Source organism: Phyllobates terribilis, unplaced genomic scaffold (assembly GCF_046119375.1).
Source record: "Phyllobates terribilis strain yellow unplaced genomic scaffold, ASM4611937v1 Scaffold_4__5_contigs__length_816908805, whole genome shotgun sequence".
NCBI classification, from domain to species: domain Eukaryota; kingdom Metazoa; phylum Chordata; class Amphibia; order Anura; family Dendrobatidae; genus Phyllobates; species Phyllobates terribilis.
In genome coordinates, this window is record NW_027362764.1 from 125717299 (window position 1) to 125736235 (window position 18937).

The 18937-nt window shown below is 42.6% G+C and overlaps 1 protein-coding gene across 4 annotated transcripts in view; it reads left to right on the forward strand.

Annotated features, from left to right (window-relative positions):
* The window catches only part of PRKAG2 (protein kinase AMP-activated non-catalytic subunit gamma 2), a 389933-nt gene extending 371217 nt beyond the window's left edge, over positions 1-18716 (forward strand). For all 4 annotated transcript variants that reach the window (XM_073677718.1, XM_073677719.1, XM_073677721.1 and 1 more), the window contains 10 exons: positions 794-875; positions 3153-3211; positions 3465-3510; positions 3879-3933; positions 4467-4593; positions 5891-6056; positions 7090-7127; positions 13777-13923; positions 15351-15444; positions 17731-18716. In XM_073677718.1, coding sequence (XP_073533819.1) covers positions 794-875; positions 3153-3211; positions 3465-3510; positions 3879-3933; positions 4467-4593; positions 5891-6056; positions 7090-7127; positions 13777-13923; positions 15351-15444; positions 17731-17762 — 846 coding nt within the window. In that variant the 3' untranslated portion in view covers positions 17763-18716. The remainder of the gene's footprint in view (positions 1-793; positions 876-3152; positions 3212-3464; positions 3511-3878; positions 3934-4466; positions 4594-5890; positions 6057-7089; positions 7128-13776; positions 13924-15350; positions 15445-17730) is intronic.
* The last annotated feature ends 221 nt before the right edge of the window (positions 18717-18937 follow it).

The window sequence follows — 18937 nt, forward strand, 5'->3', positions numbered from 1 at the left end:
TAATCTGACACTCATTATTACAGTCCCGGCAAAAAAATCTTTACAAGTTCAACAAAATCACAAAATTTTAACATTCAAGTGTTTTATTGTGGATATTTTGTTACAATTATTATACCGTCATTAATTAGTATTTAGGTTTTACGAAGCCAGTTTTGCTATTAAACCGTTTGTTTATCTCCCCCATTGTGTGCACTTTTAACAAATGAAATCATGATGTGGATTTTACATGTAAAGTTGTTTTTTTATCTTTTTTTGCCGGCCGGCACTGTAGTATATAGGTGTTTGCTTCTTCTAATGTCCTAGATATAAGGCGGAGCGCTAACTGCAGCGCCTTGTGCACCAAAGACTCTCTGAACCCTAGGACTCTAACCAGGGTCTCTATTCTATAATAGGGTTTCTTTCTTTATTTATTTTTGCATTCTTTTTCTTAGATTGGGTTTATACCTGCACTCTGGAATTGTTTTAGTGTTTTTCTTTAGGAACAGACCAATGAAATTCATGTCCAAAGCTGAATAGTTATATAAGTGATGCAGGGGCCCCACTGATTATTATGGTTTCCGGCTGGGCTCAGTAATGCAACAATTACTTTTACAGAACACACACCAGGACCATCCTGAAAATCAACATATAACAAGCCTTGCCCCCCCTGCCTCTTATTACTTCAGTTATGCCATGAACCCATGTGGGACATAAATTCAGTTTGTCTTCCTAACGTGAAGCAGACCGATGTGTTGTCCTCTGGTATAAACCCAATTTAAAGCCACGCTCACGTCTCAGTCTCTCTCCTCTGCAGGTGAAGAAGGCCTTTTTTGCGCTGGTAGCTAATGGCGTAAGAGCTGCTCCATTATGGGAAACGAAAAACCAGAGTTTTGTTGGTGAGCTCCGTATTATGATCCCTTTTGGTGTGTGTGTGTGTGTGTGTGTGTGTGTGTGTGTGTGTGTGTGTGTGTGTGTGTGTGTGTGTGTATATTATATTATATTTTCTGACCCTTTTTACTGGCATTTTCTATAACTCTATGAAATCTTTTCTACTGCTTGCTGCCAATAGAATAGCTGGGGTTTGTAACTTTTTCCCTGGTGGTCCTGCAGCAGCTGTCTGTATTTGGAGTACTGTTGAGAGCGGACGTCTGCACACTGCAATGATGTCTGAGACTGCTGCTCCCTGTGCTGTCACCTCTGTTATCAGACGGGCCTTTTCCTTGTGCCTTTTTTAGGGCACGTTTAGCGTCTCGGAGGAGGTCTTGCACTCAGAGCGCCCTCTGCTGGCTATAGTCTGGAGATGTACTCATTGCAACTCTGTGATGTAGGACACTGAACAAGCAGAAACCATGCAGTTTCCCCCACCTCCACCTACACATGCAAAATGGGGGGCAGAGGTCCCACCCTACATCAGTCTGCAATATAACCCAGCTTTGACTGTATACTGTACATTGACACATACCACCTCTTTGGGGAAAATAAAAATGCTCCTTACCCAGACTAGATTTACGATGGCCAGACTTCAGCGTACCTGCAGTACAGCCCAACGCCAGTACCTTACTTCTCGGCTATCTGTGTAGCATAGCCATCTTTATGCACTGTGCATTAGTGCCGCCCTACAGTACAAATGGCCATCACACTGAGCTATGGCGCAGTGCAGCGTCTAGCTTGGGCATTGTGCATGGCTCACACAAGGCCAGCACCATCTTACAAGACCACTCTTCAGTCCAGTTGGGCTTTGGCTCGATGAAGAGAGCAACAATGGAAGATTACAGTAAAGAAATGTCAAACTTCATAACGAACATGATCCTAAGGGTAATGTCACTCTCCACAAGGAGAAACATGCCAAGATGAGGAGACTTTTAAGCCACAATGCTCCTCTGGGATATATGCAAATGGTCTCTTCAGAGAGGAAGAGGACTAGAACGCTAGTGTCACCTATAGGAAGTAGAAATCCTTACTTTTAGGATTGCTTCTTCCTATAGGTGGCACTAGGGTTCTAGTCCTCTTCCTCTCTGAAGAGACAATCTGCATAATGAACATGGTAATCCAGTTGCTCCAGTCTGTGGGGAAAAAAGGAAGAAGCCTTTAAGATTAGTCACTGTTTTAATTGGACTGTATAGAAAGTTGACAAGTGCAGCGGCAGAAGAAATGAGGCTTCACATCTGCGGGAAGTGTAAAGTGCTGCTATGGAGACAGAGTTAAATAGGGTCCTCGTCTGGTATGTAGGATTGGAGAGCTCCTTGGAAAAAGATGTTGATAAAAGACCTCTATATAAATAACTCCTCCGCATGGAGGTAGTGGTGTGTAACCGCGGAGCGTGCCCTAACCTGCTGCATTACTGATGGCTAGCAGTATCTTCTCCTTGCTTAAAGCCGCCCTCCACTCTACTGTGAAGGGGTTAAAAAAATGTAAAATAAAAAATTTGTATACTCTCCACTCCTCTGCCACTTCCGATTTTCTGATCGGCTCCCCTTTCTTCTTTCTTTCTGGTGTTGCCATTCTTTATTAGGTCCCATGGCATCATGTGGGTTGTGTCAGACAAATTAACTTCACTAATGTGTGTCATGCCCTACGTTACACCATGAGGCCTAATGGAGGACTGCAAAGACAGGCGCCAGAGTACCAGCGACAGGAGAGCTATGGGGAAGGCTAAGGAGAAGTGCTTATGAGAGAGATATACATACATTTATTTTATTTCATTTTTTTTTTTTTTTTTTAAAAACTCCTTCCCGGTCCTAAGGAACCATAAAAATGCCAGATGGTGGGAATTTTTACAAATCATTTTTATTCTGACAAATCTAAAATTTGGTGATAAAATTCATAACGAATTTGATTGCCTCATCTCTAGGACATAGAGGTGTATAGGATACCTGACCTCTTGTCCTATTGGACAGTTTTGACCTGTATATATGGATCTTTTGTAAGATTTCTCATTGCACAAGGGTCAGTCAGACGCTCACTCTTATAATATATATAAAGCTAATACTTTTAACCATAATATGAAGTGAGGCATATACAATAATCCAGGCGACGTCTCCAGAGTATACTGCCTCCAGCGATGTACTACAAGAACGGGGCCTCCGCCAGTCTGCAGGAGAACAAGCCTTACTATGGGGATGTGGAGTTCAGCCTCTGTAGATGTCACCTAATCCTGTTGTGCTTTATTCCAGGTATGTTAACAATTACAGATTTCATCAATATATTGCATCGATACTACAAGTCTCCAATGGTAAGTACCATCGCTGACACGATTCAGTGCCACCGGCCAGTACACAGCGCGGCTCGTGGGATTTAGGCAGGGTAACCACATATGAGACCATCCATGTTATTTCCACTTGCCTGTACCTACTGTGCCCTTGGGGACTAGCCCTCTAGGGGCGGACGTGCTGATGATTGTTACCGGCTGTGAGGAGCCCGGCAGAATATGTTGGTGCTATATAAACAATGGAAAATTAAATTCTTGTATCTATTTCTCACCCTAGGTACAGATATATGAGTTGGAGGAACACAAGATTGAGACCTGGAGGGGTAAGAACCATTCTTTTATCATAAAAATGTAACTTACACGGTTGTCTTGGGAGAAGATTATTTTTGTCTTTTAGTCGGGTAATATATGCAGTATTTTCTTTGGGTTTTAAAGCTGATAAAGTAGACAATCCCGATTAGCATCTCCTTTACACTGCATTTATTAACACATTTGGTTAATGTAATTGCTGTTACTTCAAAGTGTGTAAGATGACGAGACGTCTGATTAGTAATGTTCTAAAAGTCTGGATTTATCCACTATGGTATAGTAGAAGTGAGGTCGTGAGTGTAATGTCTATAGATGGATAGTATGCATTCTTTCTAGAAGTATGACATTATTACTTAAATACATTTTTACAATGTTTTTACAGAATTGTATTTGCAAGAAACCTTCAAGCCTTTGGTGAATATAACTCCAGATGCAAGGTAGCCACATAAATTAACGTATCCTAAAATAATGGTGAAATATGTTTATTACCTTTACAAATGGCTCAATTGTGGTCTTAACCGTTTCATTTTTTTAAAAAAAAACAAACATTTTTTGTCCAACTGGGGAGAAATTTGAGATCGTAGACTGTTCTACTGTTTCTCCTGGCTCAGGCGGAACATGACAGCTGCGGTCAATCAGCAGCCACTGATTGGCTGCAGCATTCACCTGACTACCCTCTCTCTCCCCCATCTACCTTCCTGCCAGAAGAGGAAACCAGGAAACACCAGAAGCAGTATGGAGCATCAGTGGTGGTTTGATGGGTCAGTAATTTGTTTTGGGGTTGTTGTGTTTTTTGTTAGGACCACCATTGCCCCATTTTTGAAGTAGTAACATGTGGTGGACAAATTCCTTGTTTGCATACTGTAGCTATAATTGTAATTGCTAGTGCGCTCTATCCTACACGGTCATATCCTGTAACACCGCGTGTTGTCCTCGCCTGTGATATAACTTCAGTGTTTTTCCCACGCAGCCTATACGATGCAGTGTATTCACTCATCAAGAACAAAATCCACAGATTACCGGTGATCGACCCAGTCAGCGGGAATGCACTTTATATACTTACCCACAAGCGAATCCTCAAGTTTCTTCAGCTTTTTGTAAGTTAAAATAAAGCAGAAACCTTCCTCTCCTTTGTTACTGTCTATTTATAAGTGGGAACCATCTGCAGTGATGGCTGGATACGTCATCAGTCTGCACACATGGCTGTAGCTCAGCTGGAAATCTCTGCGTTCTCAGACTTGGTGATAAATGCTCTGGGAATCCACTTTCAACCCAAGAAAATGCCTCCCCATTGCAGCCATGTAATTACTTGTATATAGATGGAGAAGTGTATTTAAGAAAGTAACAACTTTTACTTAGGTAATTCATTGGTTGTAACACCCAGAGCTGCATTTATAATTCTGCCAGTGTTGGTAGAAACAACATGCTGTTTTACTGTTGGCTGAGCTTCTAACCATGTAGTAGGAGACATCTTTTTATTATCAGAATTTATGGAGGATGATTATGTGATGTCACAATATTCAGAAATTATATAATTTTGTCACTTTAATATAATGTAAGGTATTTGGCACTGGTGTGATCAAGGCCTAAATCTGTTATGTGCCATACAAATGAATGACCCAAATGAATAGGTCTGTGCACAGGTCATTGTGTTTCCACGGACTGTCTGTCTGTGGGCAAAACACGCTGACATGTCAGTTTTTTTTTTTCTCGCAGCGCGGGCTGCAAAACGTCCCGCACACTAACACACGGATGACATCCGTGTGTCATCAGTGAGACACGAACCAGCGCCTGGGAATCGGCGCTCACTCGCTGCAGCAAGTCATCCCGGCTCCTCTCTTGAGCAGTCGCATGGATTTACAGCGGGAGACCTCTTCGGACAGGTGAGTATAAGGATTTTTTTATTTTATTCTTATTTTTACACCAGGAAGGCTGCAGAAGCAGAATACTACTCTCATCATTGTCCCTTGCTCGTGCTGATTACAGCGCAAGCAGGGGACAATGATGGTAGCATTCAGCACCCGGCGCTGGGGAACAGTGCTAACTGTATGCTGATTCCCAGGCGCTGGTGCGTGTGATCCTGATGCAGCACACACTGACACGGATATCTCCGGTACTGGGAATATTTGGACATCTGAAAGAGGCCTAAGTGAGAGCGAAGTCTGATTAAATGAATCTCCGAAAAGCTGGCTAAAATCTTGTCAGTGATTAAATTTTACCAATGTGGAATTATTTAATTTTTTGCAGTTAGGCTATTGGATTCCCTCACCCTACTCTCTTCAGGGTTTTTTCCACTGCCCTGTCTTCTTTCTTAACGTCTAGATATGATTTCTCTCTATTTCTCGTGCTTTGGCACAATTGTCTTTTAATAGGTCATTTGGTTTATCGTTACAGGTGTCAGAAATGCCAAAGCCTGCCTTTATGAAGAAAAACCTAGAGGAACTTGGGATAGGAACATACCACAACATTGCCTTCATACATCCCCACACTCCCATCATCAAAGCTTTGAATATATTTGTAGAACGACGAGTTTCTGCGTTGCCGGTTGTGGATGAGTCTGGTAAGATCCCACCAGCACGCCCTCGTTGTTATACTATTGTAACATTATTAATTGTAGGATTCTCTTCTCATTTATGCCATACATTTTAGGTTTTGTAAAACTCCTCTCCCTGTTGGTTGTATAGTTTGCTATCATTCTACTAAAAGAAAAATAATTCAAATTTAGCTTAAAAGAAAAATTAGAGTGAAATGGAGAGACTTTTTTTCCACAAAAAAAAAAAAAAATGCCTGAGGCTGCATTGCTGGTCCACGTAGTCATCATCATTCACAGCGATGTGCAATATTGATGGACGACATACCGAGGCCACATAACAGACTCCTGGTTTTGAAAACCCCATCTGAGCGTTTTGTGCGGTTAGACTGTGTTCACATCTATGCTTGTATTTCAGTCTTTAGTGCTGAAGAATGGGTTAACCTTGCGCTGCCTGGACAAGGGAGCTGTTGAATATTTGTCTTCCTAAAGGGACAGAAAACTGAAAATGACAGCAGTGTAGTACCCATCACATGATGGCTATAAATGGCAGTAATCCAGGATCATGTCTCCATCATTTTAACTGGCTTTTTTTGCTTTTACAAAATCTGCAATGCAAATGTGACCATTGCCTTAGTTGTCACTGATTCTTATAAAAGCTGCACTATTATATTTTTCTGCAGCATTAAAGCTGTTACTGCCAGGTATATGGGAATCATTTTCCTCCTTCCCAAAGGCCTTAATTTTCATTTTTTACAATGAACTAACTATAAGGCCTGTTTCACCCTTTGGATTTGGCACAGTTTCTCCTGACCTGAAATAACAGCCTCATAGATGTCCATGAGACTTGTTTTCGGGTCAGGTGTCTCATGGCCGGGCTAGACATCGGGGGACATACTTAAATTCTGGAAGCCGGCCTTACACCTATGACAGTATTATGGCCCAGTCTGTACAGGACCAAACAGAATAGTAACAATGAGCACAGTGTGTCAATCTTCATAGTATTGTTCAGCAAGACATGTTATATTTGCTTCTATAACAAACTTTCTATTCTTCATTTCAGGGAAAGTAGTGGATATTTATTCCAAATTTGATGTCATTGTAAGTATATCAGTTTTGGCTTATTGTAAATTTTTCCTACAGTTCTGCTTACTCATACTTTGCTGGGTTAATATACTTTTTTATAAAGTCAGATTACTTGTTTCCTATTCACTGCAGGCTCAGTCCTTATCCCTCACTTTTCTCATTTATGACCTCTGCTGGATAAGTTATGTAAAACCCCCAAAGTTGGGCTAAAGTTTTAAGGTAACACTTCTGGGAAAACTCATTTATGTCCAGTGCAGGGTTTGGGGGCATTGTATAACCATGCAGTGGTAATTGACACTCCAGTATAGGAATGCACATAGTTTTGCTATTTGAAGTAATCTGTGCAGATATCCTTTGTAATCATATAGCAGAATTGTTGTTAAAGGGGATATCTACTATTTGGACAACCCTCTTCTTAAATGCGGAGTGAAATAAGAGCAGCTTATACTTCCTGCATTTGCGGTGTCAGGCCTGGTTTTCCTGGCGCTCACATGACTGTCTGCAGTGCTCACATGACAAAACAGTCAGCGACTGCTGATCAGCTGCTGATTTTCACCATCTCTTCTGTATAAGTTTGGCGTCAAAATTGTTAGAGGTTTGAAAACCGAGGGATTAAATAGAATAACCCCCGTGTGATCGCCATAGCTGCATCCGATGCATGCTGCTGGCGGTCACACTTCAGGGGGTTAACTTGTATACTGGGCACAAGTATATATTCCTACATTTTATGTTATGTGTTTGAGTAATTTGTGATCACACGTGGTCATATTCCATTTTTTTTCAGCTGGCCAACTTTAACCCCTTAAGCCCCGCGGGTGGTTTGCACGTTAATGACCGGGCCAATTTTTACAATTCTGACCACTGTCACTTTATGAGGTAATTACTCTGGAACGCTTCAACAGATCCCCCTGATTCTGAGATTGTTTTTTCGTGACATATTGTACTTCATGATTGTGGAAAAATTTCTTCGATATCACTTGCGTTTATTTGTGAAAAAAACAGAAATTTGGCGAAAATTTTGAAAATTTTGCAATTTTCAAAATTTGAATTTTTAAGCCCTGAAATCAGAGCGATATGTCACACAAAATAGTTAATAAATAACATTTCTCACATGTCTACTTTACATCAGCACAATTTTGGAACCAAAATTTTTTTTTGTTAGGGAGCTATAAGGGTTAAAAGTTGACCAGCGATTTCTCATTTTTCCAACAAAATTTACAAAACCATTTTTTTAGGGACCACATCACATTTGAAGTCACTTTGAGAGGTCTTTATGACAGAAAATACCCAAAAGTGACACCATTCTAAAAACTGCACCCCTCAAGGTGCTCAAAACCACATTCAAGAACTTTATTAACCCTTCAGGTGCTTCACAGGAATTTTTTGAATGTGGAAGAAAAAAATGAACATTTAACTTTTTTCACAAAAATGTTAATTTAGACCCAATTTTTTTTATTTTCACAGGGGTAACAAGAAAAAATGGACCCCAAAATTTGTTGTGCAATTTCCCCTGGGCACGCAGATACCCAATATTTGGGGAAAAAATACTGTTTGGGCGCACGGCAGGGCTTGGAAGGGAAGGAGCGCTATTTGACTTTTTGATTGTAAAATTTGCTTGAATAATTAGCGGACGCCATGTTGTGTTTGGAGAGCCCATGTGTGCCCAAACTTTGGAGCTCCCCCACAAGTGACCCCATTTTGGAAACTAGACCCCCCAAGGCACCTTTCTAGATGCATAGTGAGCACTTGGAACCCCCAGGTGCTTCACAAATTGATTCGTAACAATGAAAAAGTGAAAAAAAAAAACAGTTTTTCATTTTTATGAATCAATTTGTGAAGCACCTGAGTGTTCCAAGTGCTCACAATGCATCTAGATAGGTGCCTTGGGGGGTCTAGTTTCCAAAATGGGGTCACTTGTGGGGGAGCTCCAATGTTTGGGCACACAGCGGCTCTCCAAACGCAACATGGTGTCGCTAACAATTTGAGCCGATTTTCCGTTAAATTTGTTAGAGGACACCATGTTGCATTTAGAGAGTCCCTGTGTGCCCAAACATTGGAGCTCCCCCACAAGTGACCCCATTTTGGAAACTAGACCCCCCAAGGCACCTATCTAGATGCATAGTGAGCACTTGGAACCCCCAGGTGCTTCACAAATTGATTCGTAACAATGAAAAAGTGAAAAAAAAAACACTTTTTCATTTGTATGAATCAATTTGTGAAGCACCTGAGGGTTCCAAGTGCTCACTATGCATCTAGATAGATGCCTTGGGTGGTCTAGTTTCCAAAATGGGGTCACTTGTGGGGGAGCTCCAATATTTGGGCACACAGCGGCTCTCTAAATGCAACATGGTGTCCGCTAACAAATTTAACGCAAAATTGGCTCAAATTGTTAGCGACACCATGTTGCGTTTGGAGAGCTGCTGTGTGCCCAAACATTGGAGCTCCCCCACAAGTGACCCCATTTTGGAAACTAGACCCCCCAAGGCACCTATCTAGATGCATAGTGAGCACTTGGAACCCCCAGGTGCTTCACAAATTGATTCGTAACAATGAAAAAGTGAAAAAAAAAACACTTTTTCATTTTTACGAATTAATTTGTGAAGCACCTAGGGGTTCCAAGTGCTCACTATGCATCTAGATAGGTGCCTTGGGGGGTCTAGTTTCCAAAATGGGGTCACTTGTGGGGGAGCTCCAATGTTTGGGCACACAGGGACTCTCTAAATGCAACATGGTATCCGCTAACAAATTGAATGGAAAATCGGCTCAAATTGTTAGCGGACGCCACATTGCGTTTGGAGAGCCCCTCTGTGCCCAAACTTTGGAGCTCCCCCACAAGTGACCCCATTTTGGAAACTAGACCCCCCAAGGCACCTTTCTAGATGCATAGTGAGCACTTGGAACCCCCAGGTGCTTCACAAATTGATTCGTAATAATGAAAAAGTGAAAAAAAAAACACTTTTTCATTTTTACGAATTAATTTGTGAAGCACCTAGGGGTTCCAAGTGCTCACTATGCATCTAGATAGGTGCCTTGGGGGGTCTAGTTTCCAAAATGGGGTCACTTGTGGAGGAGCTCCAATGTTTGGGCACACAGGGACTCTCCAAATGCAACATGATATCCGCTAACAATTTGAGCCGACAATTTGTTAGCGGATATCATGTTGCATTTGGAGAGTCCCTGTGTGCCCAAACATTGGAGCTCCCCCACAAGTGACCCCATTTTGGAAACTAGACCCCCCAAGGCACCTATCTAGATTCATAGTGAGCACTTGGAACCCCAGGTGCTTCACAAATTGATTCATAAAAATGAAAAAGTGTTTTTTTTTTCACTTTTTCATTTTTACGAATCAATTTGTGAAGCACCTGGGGGTTCCAAGTGCTCACTATGCATCTAGAAAGGTGCCTTGGGGGGTCTAGTTTCCAAAATGGGGTCACTTGTGGGGGAGCTCCAAAGTTTGGGCACAGAGGGGCTCTCCAAACGCAATGTGGTGTCCGCTAACAATTTGAGCCGATTTTCCATTTAATTTGTTAGCGGATACCATGTTGCATTTAGAGAGTCCCTGTGTGCCCAAACATTGGAGCTCCCCCACAAGTGACCCCATTTTGGAAACTAGACCCCCCAAGGCACCTATCTAGATTCATAGTGAGCACTTGGAACCCCAGGTGCTTCACAAATTGATTCATAAAAATGAAAAAGTGTTTTTTTTTTCACTTTTTCATTTTTACGAATCAATTTGTGAAGCACCTGGGGGTTCCAAGTGCTCACTATGCATCTAGAAAGGTGCCTTGGGGGGTCTAGTTTCCAAAATGGGGTCACTTGTGGGGGAGCTCCAAAGTTTGGGCACAGAGGGGCTCTCCAAACGCAATGTGGTGTCCGCTAACAATTTGAGCCGATTTTCCATTCAATTTGTTAGCGGACACCATGTCGCGTTTGGAGAGCCCGTGATGTGCCTAAACAGTGGAGCTCCCCCACAAGTGTCCCCATTTTGGAAACTATACCCCTCAAAGATTTTATTAAGGTGTATAGTGAACATTTTGAACCCAGAGGTACGGCACATTATTTGTTTACATTAGGTCATCATATTGAATAAGTTTTCATTATTCTTGAGCGCAAGTGCTCGCTACTTGAGTTTGCATCGGGTACTCAGGTATGCACCATGTACAGCGTGTGCTCGAGTGACATGCTCGAGTCCCTGCTCCGCATGTTTCACGGTTATTAGACACCCAAAAAAAAACATGCGGGGATCGCTCGTGCATGGCAGGCAATCCCCGTAAAGTTTTTTGGCCGCGAAGCATATGGGGCAGAGACTCGAGCATGTCACTCAAATACCCACGATACTAAATGCATACCAGAGCACCCGATGCAAACTCAAGTAGCAAGCACTTGCTCTCAACACTAGTCGCCATATCGTCATCTTTTTTTCTTACTTTTGAAAAAAATCCCAACCCCAGCCCTAGCCCCAGCACAACCCTAGCCCCAGCACAACCCTAGCCCCAGCACAACCCTAGCCCCAGCACAACCCTAGCCCCAGCACAACCCTAGCCCCAAACCCAGCCCTAACCCTAGCCCAATCCTAACTCGAGTTTATTTTTGACGCCGTTCCTTGTGCGGTATAAGTGATTAGACGACTTTATTCTTCGGGTCGGTGTGATTACAGCAATGCCAGAATCATATGGGGTTTTTATGACTGACAGCTGTCACACACTAAAAGACGCATTTTTTGTAAAATCTAGTTTTTGCATCGCCATATTTTGAGAGCTATAATTTTTCCAAATTTTGGCAGACAGTCATGTGACGGCTCGTTTTTTGCGGGATGACTTGACGTTGTTATTGGTGCCATTTTCAGGCACGTGACATTTTTTGATCGCTTTCTATTCCGATTTTTGGGAGGCAGAATAAACAAAAACCAACAATTCAGGAATTGTTTTTTTTTTTTTTTTTTTATTCTGTTCCGCGTGTGGTAAAATTGATGAGGCAGCTTTACTCTTCGGGTCAGTACGTTTACAGCGGTACCACATTTGTATAATTTTTCTATGTTTTGGCGCTTATACACAATAAAAGCTATTTTATAGAAAAAAATATTTTTTAGTATCGCTTTATTCTGAGAGCTATAACTTTTTTATTTTTCGGCTGATGGAGCTATATGGCGGCTTGTTTTTTGCGGGACGAGATGACGTTTTCAGCGGTATCATTTTTATTTATATGCGTCTTTTTGATCGCGTGTTATTCCACTTTTTGTTTGGCGGTATGGTGATAAAGCATTGTTTTTTGCTTGGTTTTTTTTTTTTTTTTTTTACCGTGTTCACTGAAGGGGTTAACTAGTGGGACAGTTTTATAGGTCAGGTTGTTCCGGACGCGGCGATACCAAATATGTGTACTTTTATTGTTTTTTTTTTATTTTTTTTATAATAATATTTATTGATGGGTACATTATATTTTTATTTTTGGTGTATTATTTTTTTTATTTTTTTATAATATTTTTGCACATTTTTTTTTTTTTTTTTTTTTTCCACTTTCACACAGTTTATACACTTTATTACTTTGTCCCACTCTGGGACTTTCACTTTTTTTTTTCTGATCGCCTGCATGGCACAGGAATGGAGCACCATCCCTATGCCATGAAGGCTGTCAGAAGTGCACAGTGTGAAGATTGCTTGGAGATGCACTGCGCATGTCCAAGCAATCTTCCTGCTCTCTGGTGACCCGGATGTTGTCATGACGACATCGGGTCGTCATGGCAACACCCGGGAAGCCTTTGCAGACTGCGCTGGAAGCCGGAAGAGGAGGTGAGTATCGGCGATCACCTCCCCTTGCCCCCGCAATGCCGCGATCGACTTCGATCGACTTCGATCGCAGCATCGCGGGGGTTAATGTGCTGGGAGCGGTGCGTGACCGCTCCCTGCACATAGTACCGGGTGTCAGCTATGACAATCAGCTGACACCCGGCGGCGATCGCGCCCGCACAGCCTGTGTGCGCGCGCGATCGCCATGACGTACTAATACGGGTCTGGCTCTTAAGTCCCAGGGCACAGACGCGTATTAGTACGTCAGATGTTATTAAGGGGTTAAAGGGGTCGTCTACTTTGGATGACTATTTAGTTAGAACGGTTTGATGACTGGGAACTCCAGTGATCAGCTGTGACCTTTACCTGTGCCCAATAGCAGGTGGTTAATGGGTTACTCTGGGTCTGCTCATTCCCACATCGGGAGGTAAATGGGCCAGTGATGTGGCTACTGATACCTGGCAATCATGCCCACGTCCCGCTAGGTATCCATAGTCCCCAGATATGGAAGGGAGTAAGGTTGGCATAACCATATAAATTTCCAGCATCGCCACCACCTGGTAAATGAAAAATAACATGGTGCCCATTGAAACTGGTGGGCTATCCATGTAAAGTACCAGTGGTACAGATCCTCCAGAGACCAAATGATCTTTATCTGTACAGTGACTCTGGATAATTAAAGGGGAAGCTGAGCTCGGCCCTCAGCTGTTTTGTCACCTCCATAGTGACTGGTGTGCAATGTATATGACTACAGGGGGTCCGTGTATGGAGGGTCTCCCACTGGTTCATATGTCTTGTGTACAACGGGCTGCATTTTATCATTGGTTGCTTTTTTATCATTAACCGTACTTTTAATTGACAGATGCATAATTCCTTTTCAGAACCTCGCTGCTGAGAAAACCTATAACAACTTGGACATCACGGTGACGCAGGCCCTGGAACACCGCTCACAGTATTTCGAGGGTGTAGTGAAATGCAATAAGCTAGAAACACTGGAGACTATTGTGGACCGAATAGTCAAAGCAGAGGTGAGGATTGCATCGCTTGTCCTCATGGGGTTAATGGGAAATTGTCCCCGAAATATGTAAATGGCAACAAGCCTCATACAGCTTTTATCCGAAAAATCCATATATTCTGGGTCTTTGCTGCACCACAAAAAACAGTAATTTGGAAAAAGTCTTTGTCTTACTGCACAATGAATGCCATAAATGCTTTAGTGCAATTACATGTTTTCCACCCCACACAACCTAACATGGAGACATAGAAGAAATTTAAAGGGGCTGTCTCATGAGCAAGATTTAAGGAATATCCATAGGCTATCACTGAAAAAAAAAACAGCCATTCTTACCAATACCTTGTCATTATACCAATATACTGCAGGATGCCGACAGGCATTTAAAGGGACTCTATCAGCCCAGAATGACTGTTCAAACCAAGCCTTTCTGTTAGGTGCTTCACGGTGGGGCAAATCATTTGTATACATCTTCCTGCCTGCTTGTTTCCCTCTATCTCCATCCCCCTTATTTGACAGCTCTGGCTTCATAAAACCAGAGAAGGGAGGAGATAAATGGAAACCAAGCGGTGGGAAGGTGTATATAAATGACTGGCCGCACGGAGCGCCTCTTCTCTTTTTGAACAATCGTTCTGTGCTGACAGCACCTTTTTTAAAAAAAAAAAAAAAACACCTGCAAAAGACACCTCATGTGGCTCCATTAGTGGAAAACTTATGACTTTTGAAACATGGGTGTCTAAAAATAAAAAAAATTCATCCTGAAATCCAGAATAGGTCCTGTCAGTAAAGGGGTCTTCTGAGACCTTTTAATATTAGTAGCGTTTCCTTACATAGGACAGATATTCGGCTTCCCGGATATGTACAACTTGTTACCAGATGTGCCCAAATCTCCAGATCGCAGCCCAGTCCTTGATCCCAGCAGCTCCACTTATGGCTTGTGTTCTAAACAGAAGAGCATTTTTTATGTCAGTACATCATCACTGCTGTCTGAAGGGGGCTGGCTGCTGTCTCATTTAAATATCTAAGTTGGTATCCTTCTCTGTCACAATCAATGCACAGATTAAGGGCAGTGGCTTTGCTGTGTGAGGGGGCTGGATAAATGTTTCATTTAATGGCTTCTTTCTGTGTCACAGCCAGTACATAGTTGGAGATTCGGCAGTGTCTTAGTTATGGAAAAGACAGTCAGCCAGCCCCCTTCACAAAGCAATGATCATGTGCCAATACAGGGACAGGAGAGAAGGCAAATGGCAAAAAATGGAACTGGCAAGAGGGACACAAAATCTGGTGATATCGGGGCATGTTTTAAAAGTTGGTAAATGTCAAACTATATAATAATTCCCATGTCTTGTGCAGTATATGAGGAGAATTTCCTCCAACATTTAAAATCTACTTGTCCTTCCCGGTGTGTGTGCACATGTGACGAGCTGTCGTGACTTTTCTTAGGTGCACAGACTGGTGGTTGTGAATGAGGCACATAGCATTGTTGGCATTATCTCCCTCTCGGATATCCTACAGGCGCTGGTGCTGTCTCCTGCAGGTGGGTGAAACACTTCTCCATTATTACACAAGCAAAACAATGATAGTAAATTGCAGAGACTAAAACTGCAGCGAAAAGCTCTAAAGATCTTGTGCCAACTTTTGCCATTTTTCATGATATGGCAACAACTTGGATGCAACCCGGAATGAAGTGTTTTTGGTTTGTTCTTGTTTTTTTGGTGGGGTGGGCTTTGAGGTTTTTTTTAGGACTTTGATGGGTATGACCTAACCTTTGCCGTAATCCTAGGATATGCCATGATTATCAGATGGATGGGGGTCAGACTCCCTGACACCCCATTCATCTGCTGAAGTGAAGGCTGTGAGCACAGCCGCTATATATAATCTTAATATATACTTACCTTGTAATGTCTTCACATCCGGTTCCGTCCGGATCCCAGAATTCCAAGCGGTGGAAGTTCGTCGACCGCCATATTTTGACACCCAAGTGATGGGTGTCTCAATATGGAAACCGCTGGTGGCACCAGCCTCTTGCGCCAGGTACCACCAGCTGAACACTGTCGCGAAAACGCCACACACGCCGCCACAGGGATCAGCCGAATAATTCACTGACCGCTGCCATCTTTGTACACGAGGAACGCATGCGCAGTTTTAATGTGACCGCCGCTATCTGCCTGCACAAAGATGGTGGCGGTCTTGGGTTAGTGCACATAGGAAAGAGAGGACACATGGGGGGGGGGGGGGGGGGAGAGACTGCTCAAACGAGATAACAACACATGAGGGAAGAAGACAGCACAGGGGTGGAGAGAGAGAGCAGACAAGGGGGAGAGCACATGGGGTGCACAGGTCAAAGAAGAGAGCACATGAGAGAAGACAGCAGATGGGGGAGAGAGCTCAAACGGGACAGCACATGAAGGGAGAACACCGCACAGGAAGGAGGGGGATAGCACATGGGGTAGACTGGTCAAAGAAGAGAGCACAGACGGGAGAAGTCAGCACATGGGGGAAAGAGAGAGTGGATAGGTGGGTGAGCACATGGAGGGCGGGGGGGGGGAGAGAGATTCTCAACTCTGCAAAGCCTGCCCCCATCGTGACATTACCGCCCTCCTGATGCAATAGCATCGGGCCTCCATCTAGTATAATGTATACGGTAATATATATTTTTTAATCTGCAACCATTCCTGATGTTTGTTTATGCCTGTGTCTGGTATTGCAGCTTGGTCTCTTTCCTTGACTAGCGTCTGGTAATGCAGCTCAGCCCCATAGTATGTACACAGCTATGCTTACTAAATCATGAAGGGAATGCCGTTCTCCGGACCCTTCATTCGGCTATTCAGTGGGTGTTGGACTTGCACTAATATCATTTTATTGACCTAACCAATGTATAGGTTGTTTAAAGTTTATTGTTTTCGACGACTCTGATACTATATGAACATCAGGTCATTCTAGACCAGGGATGTCAAACATTATCCCAGAGGGCCAAAATAAAAAATCTTTGACAAAGTCGCAGGCCAACCAGTATACAGCATAATAGGCCCCACATTGTCCTCCATACAGTATAATGGGCCCCACATAATCCTCTTTATAAAATAATGGGCCTCACATAGGGGTGGCGGTTCTGGTGTTGTGGACCAAATATAACCAACCTGCGGGCCAGATTTGGCCCTCGTGCCAGAGTTTGACGTGTGTTCTAGAGGGTTGGTCCTTGGACAAGATGCTGGACACTTGTTTTGTCTAAAGGCCTTCTGCCATGTCTGACAAATGCACCTCTTAATGAATCCGGCGTTTCGTACTTCACCCTATCCCCTCATCAAGTGTGAAAAACGCCAGTCTTCATGAATTGGGCCTAGGAGTCTGGTTTTGGTTTCCCCTAACTGGTGAAGAAATCTCGAACAGGACTGTTCCTCATCACTGCAAAATTAGTAACAAAGTAGGAGAATCCATCAGGGAAGACTTCCACCAATTCTCTTGGGTAGTTGGTTGGTGAACAAGCATTGGATGCTTTTACAGTATCATGTGGCCCATTTGGGTGTATTGTCCGAATGGCAAGTGTAAATTTTGGTAATGGGATGCCTTTTTCTGTCTACACCCTATAGAAATTTCTGACAATGCGCACAAAGAAGTCATTGTAGGCTGCTGCCATGCTGCTTATTAATTGGAGGAGTCTCCATTGTTTGTCTCAGCTGTCTGGTTTTGAGAAATTCTATGTTATGATTTTTTTTTTAATTTATTTTCTTTAGGTTTATTTTGGAGTAATAGATGCAAGATTTTAAAAAAATTAGGTCAGTTATGTTTTTTTTTACTTTTTTTTTTTTTTTCTCTCCTGTAGGTGCCAAAAGGAAGGAAAGTGAAGCAGATTGATCCACCTGAACTAATCATCACGTATTTTCAAGACAAAAAAAAAACTTGAATGATGTTTTTGTGTCAAACTTTCGTCTTGGAAATACAGACTACGATAGAGGGGCAGAAGATTCATATGGGGAAAGTGTAACGCACGGCTTGGTGGCTTCCTTTTGTAGCCATTTCTTAATGCTGCGCTGTCTGGAAGATGTCTGATGGTTATACAGCAGAATGTTCGGTTGTTGCCTGGTTCATTTTTCTTTTTTTTTTTTTACCTCTTTCTTTGACATATCAAAATGGACGTCTCTACCTGCTCTTGACCTTCGAGTTTTACAGGCGTTTGATGCTGAGGCGTGGTCCTAGGCTGGTGTGCGGTGTATATATAATGCAGAATCCTCCCCTGAATGCGATGGATGTGTTGGTGTAAAAGTTCGACTCGGTGAGAATTGTAAACCAGTGACTGTCGGAGACATTTGGAGCAAGGTGCCAAAGACCACCCCAGCGCCAAAAGCAGTTACTACCCTCTCCCCTGTAACATTGCTGCCACCTCTCCAAGCACAGGTTCCTATATGTATCAAATATATGTTTAGATGTAAATAAAATAAAAAAAGCAAAGTTCCCAAATGCCTGTAGGACCATACAGAATGTTTTCCTACTTGTCTGGGCTGCAGCAATATACGTTCAGATTGCCTCGCTGTGTGCAATTTTTCCCTGCTCGTCTGAAGGCAAAGATACTTATACTGTAACCTACGTCGACTGACTGACCCTCCGAATCCCATCATTGCTGTGTAGATACAAAGCCGCGTCCATCCCGCAATGATGTCCTTTCTACTAGTTTAATGTCCCACCGATGTACGAGACACTGAACAAAAAAGTTATACCTTTATTTATTTTTTACATACAATTTTAAAAATTGCACCAAACTGGTGAATCCAAAATGATTTCACCTTCTCAATAAACGGTTGATTGTTTAAAGTCTTTTTCTCGTTGTGGCTCGTTGGTGAGATGCTCTGATTTTCTCGCAGCTTTAACTACAAAAACCGGTATTCTGTACTGTAATGTATATGTCGTTCTCAAGGGGAGGAAAACAAGTGCCAGAAAAACACCATCTATACATACATTATATTTTGTGTAAAGTGTAAAATTATGTTTGTAAGTTTTGGGTTCTCTTTTTTTTTTTTTTTTTTTTTTTCAGA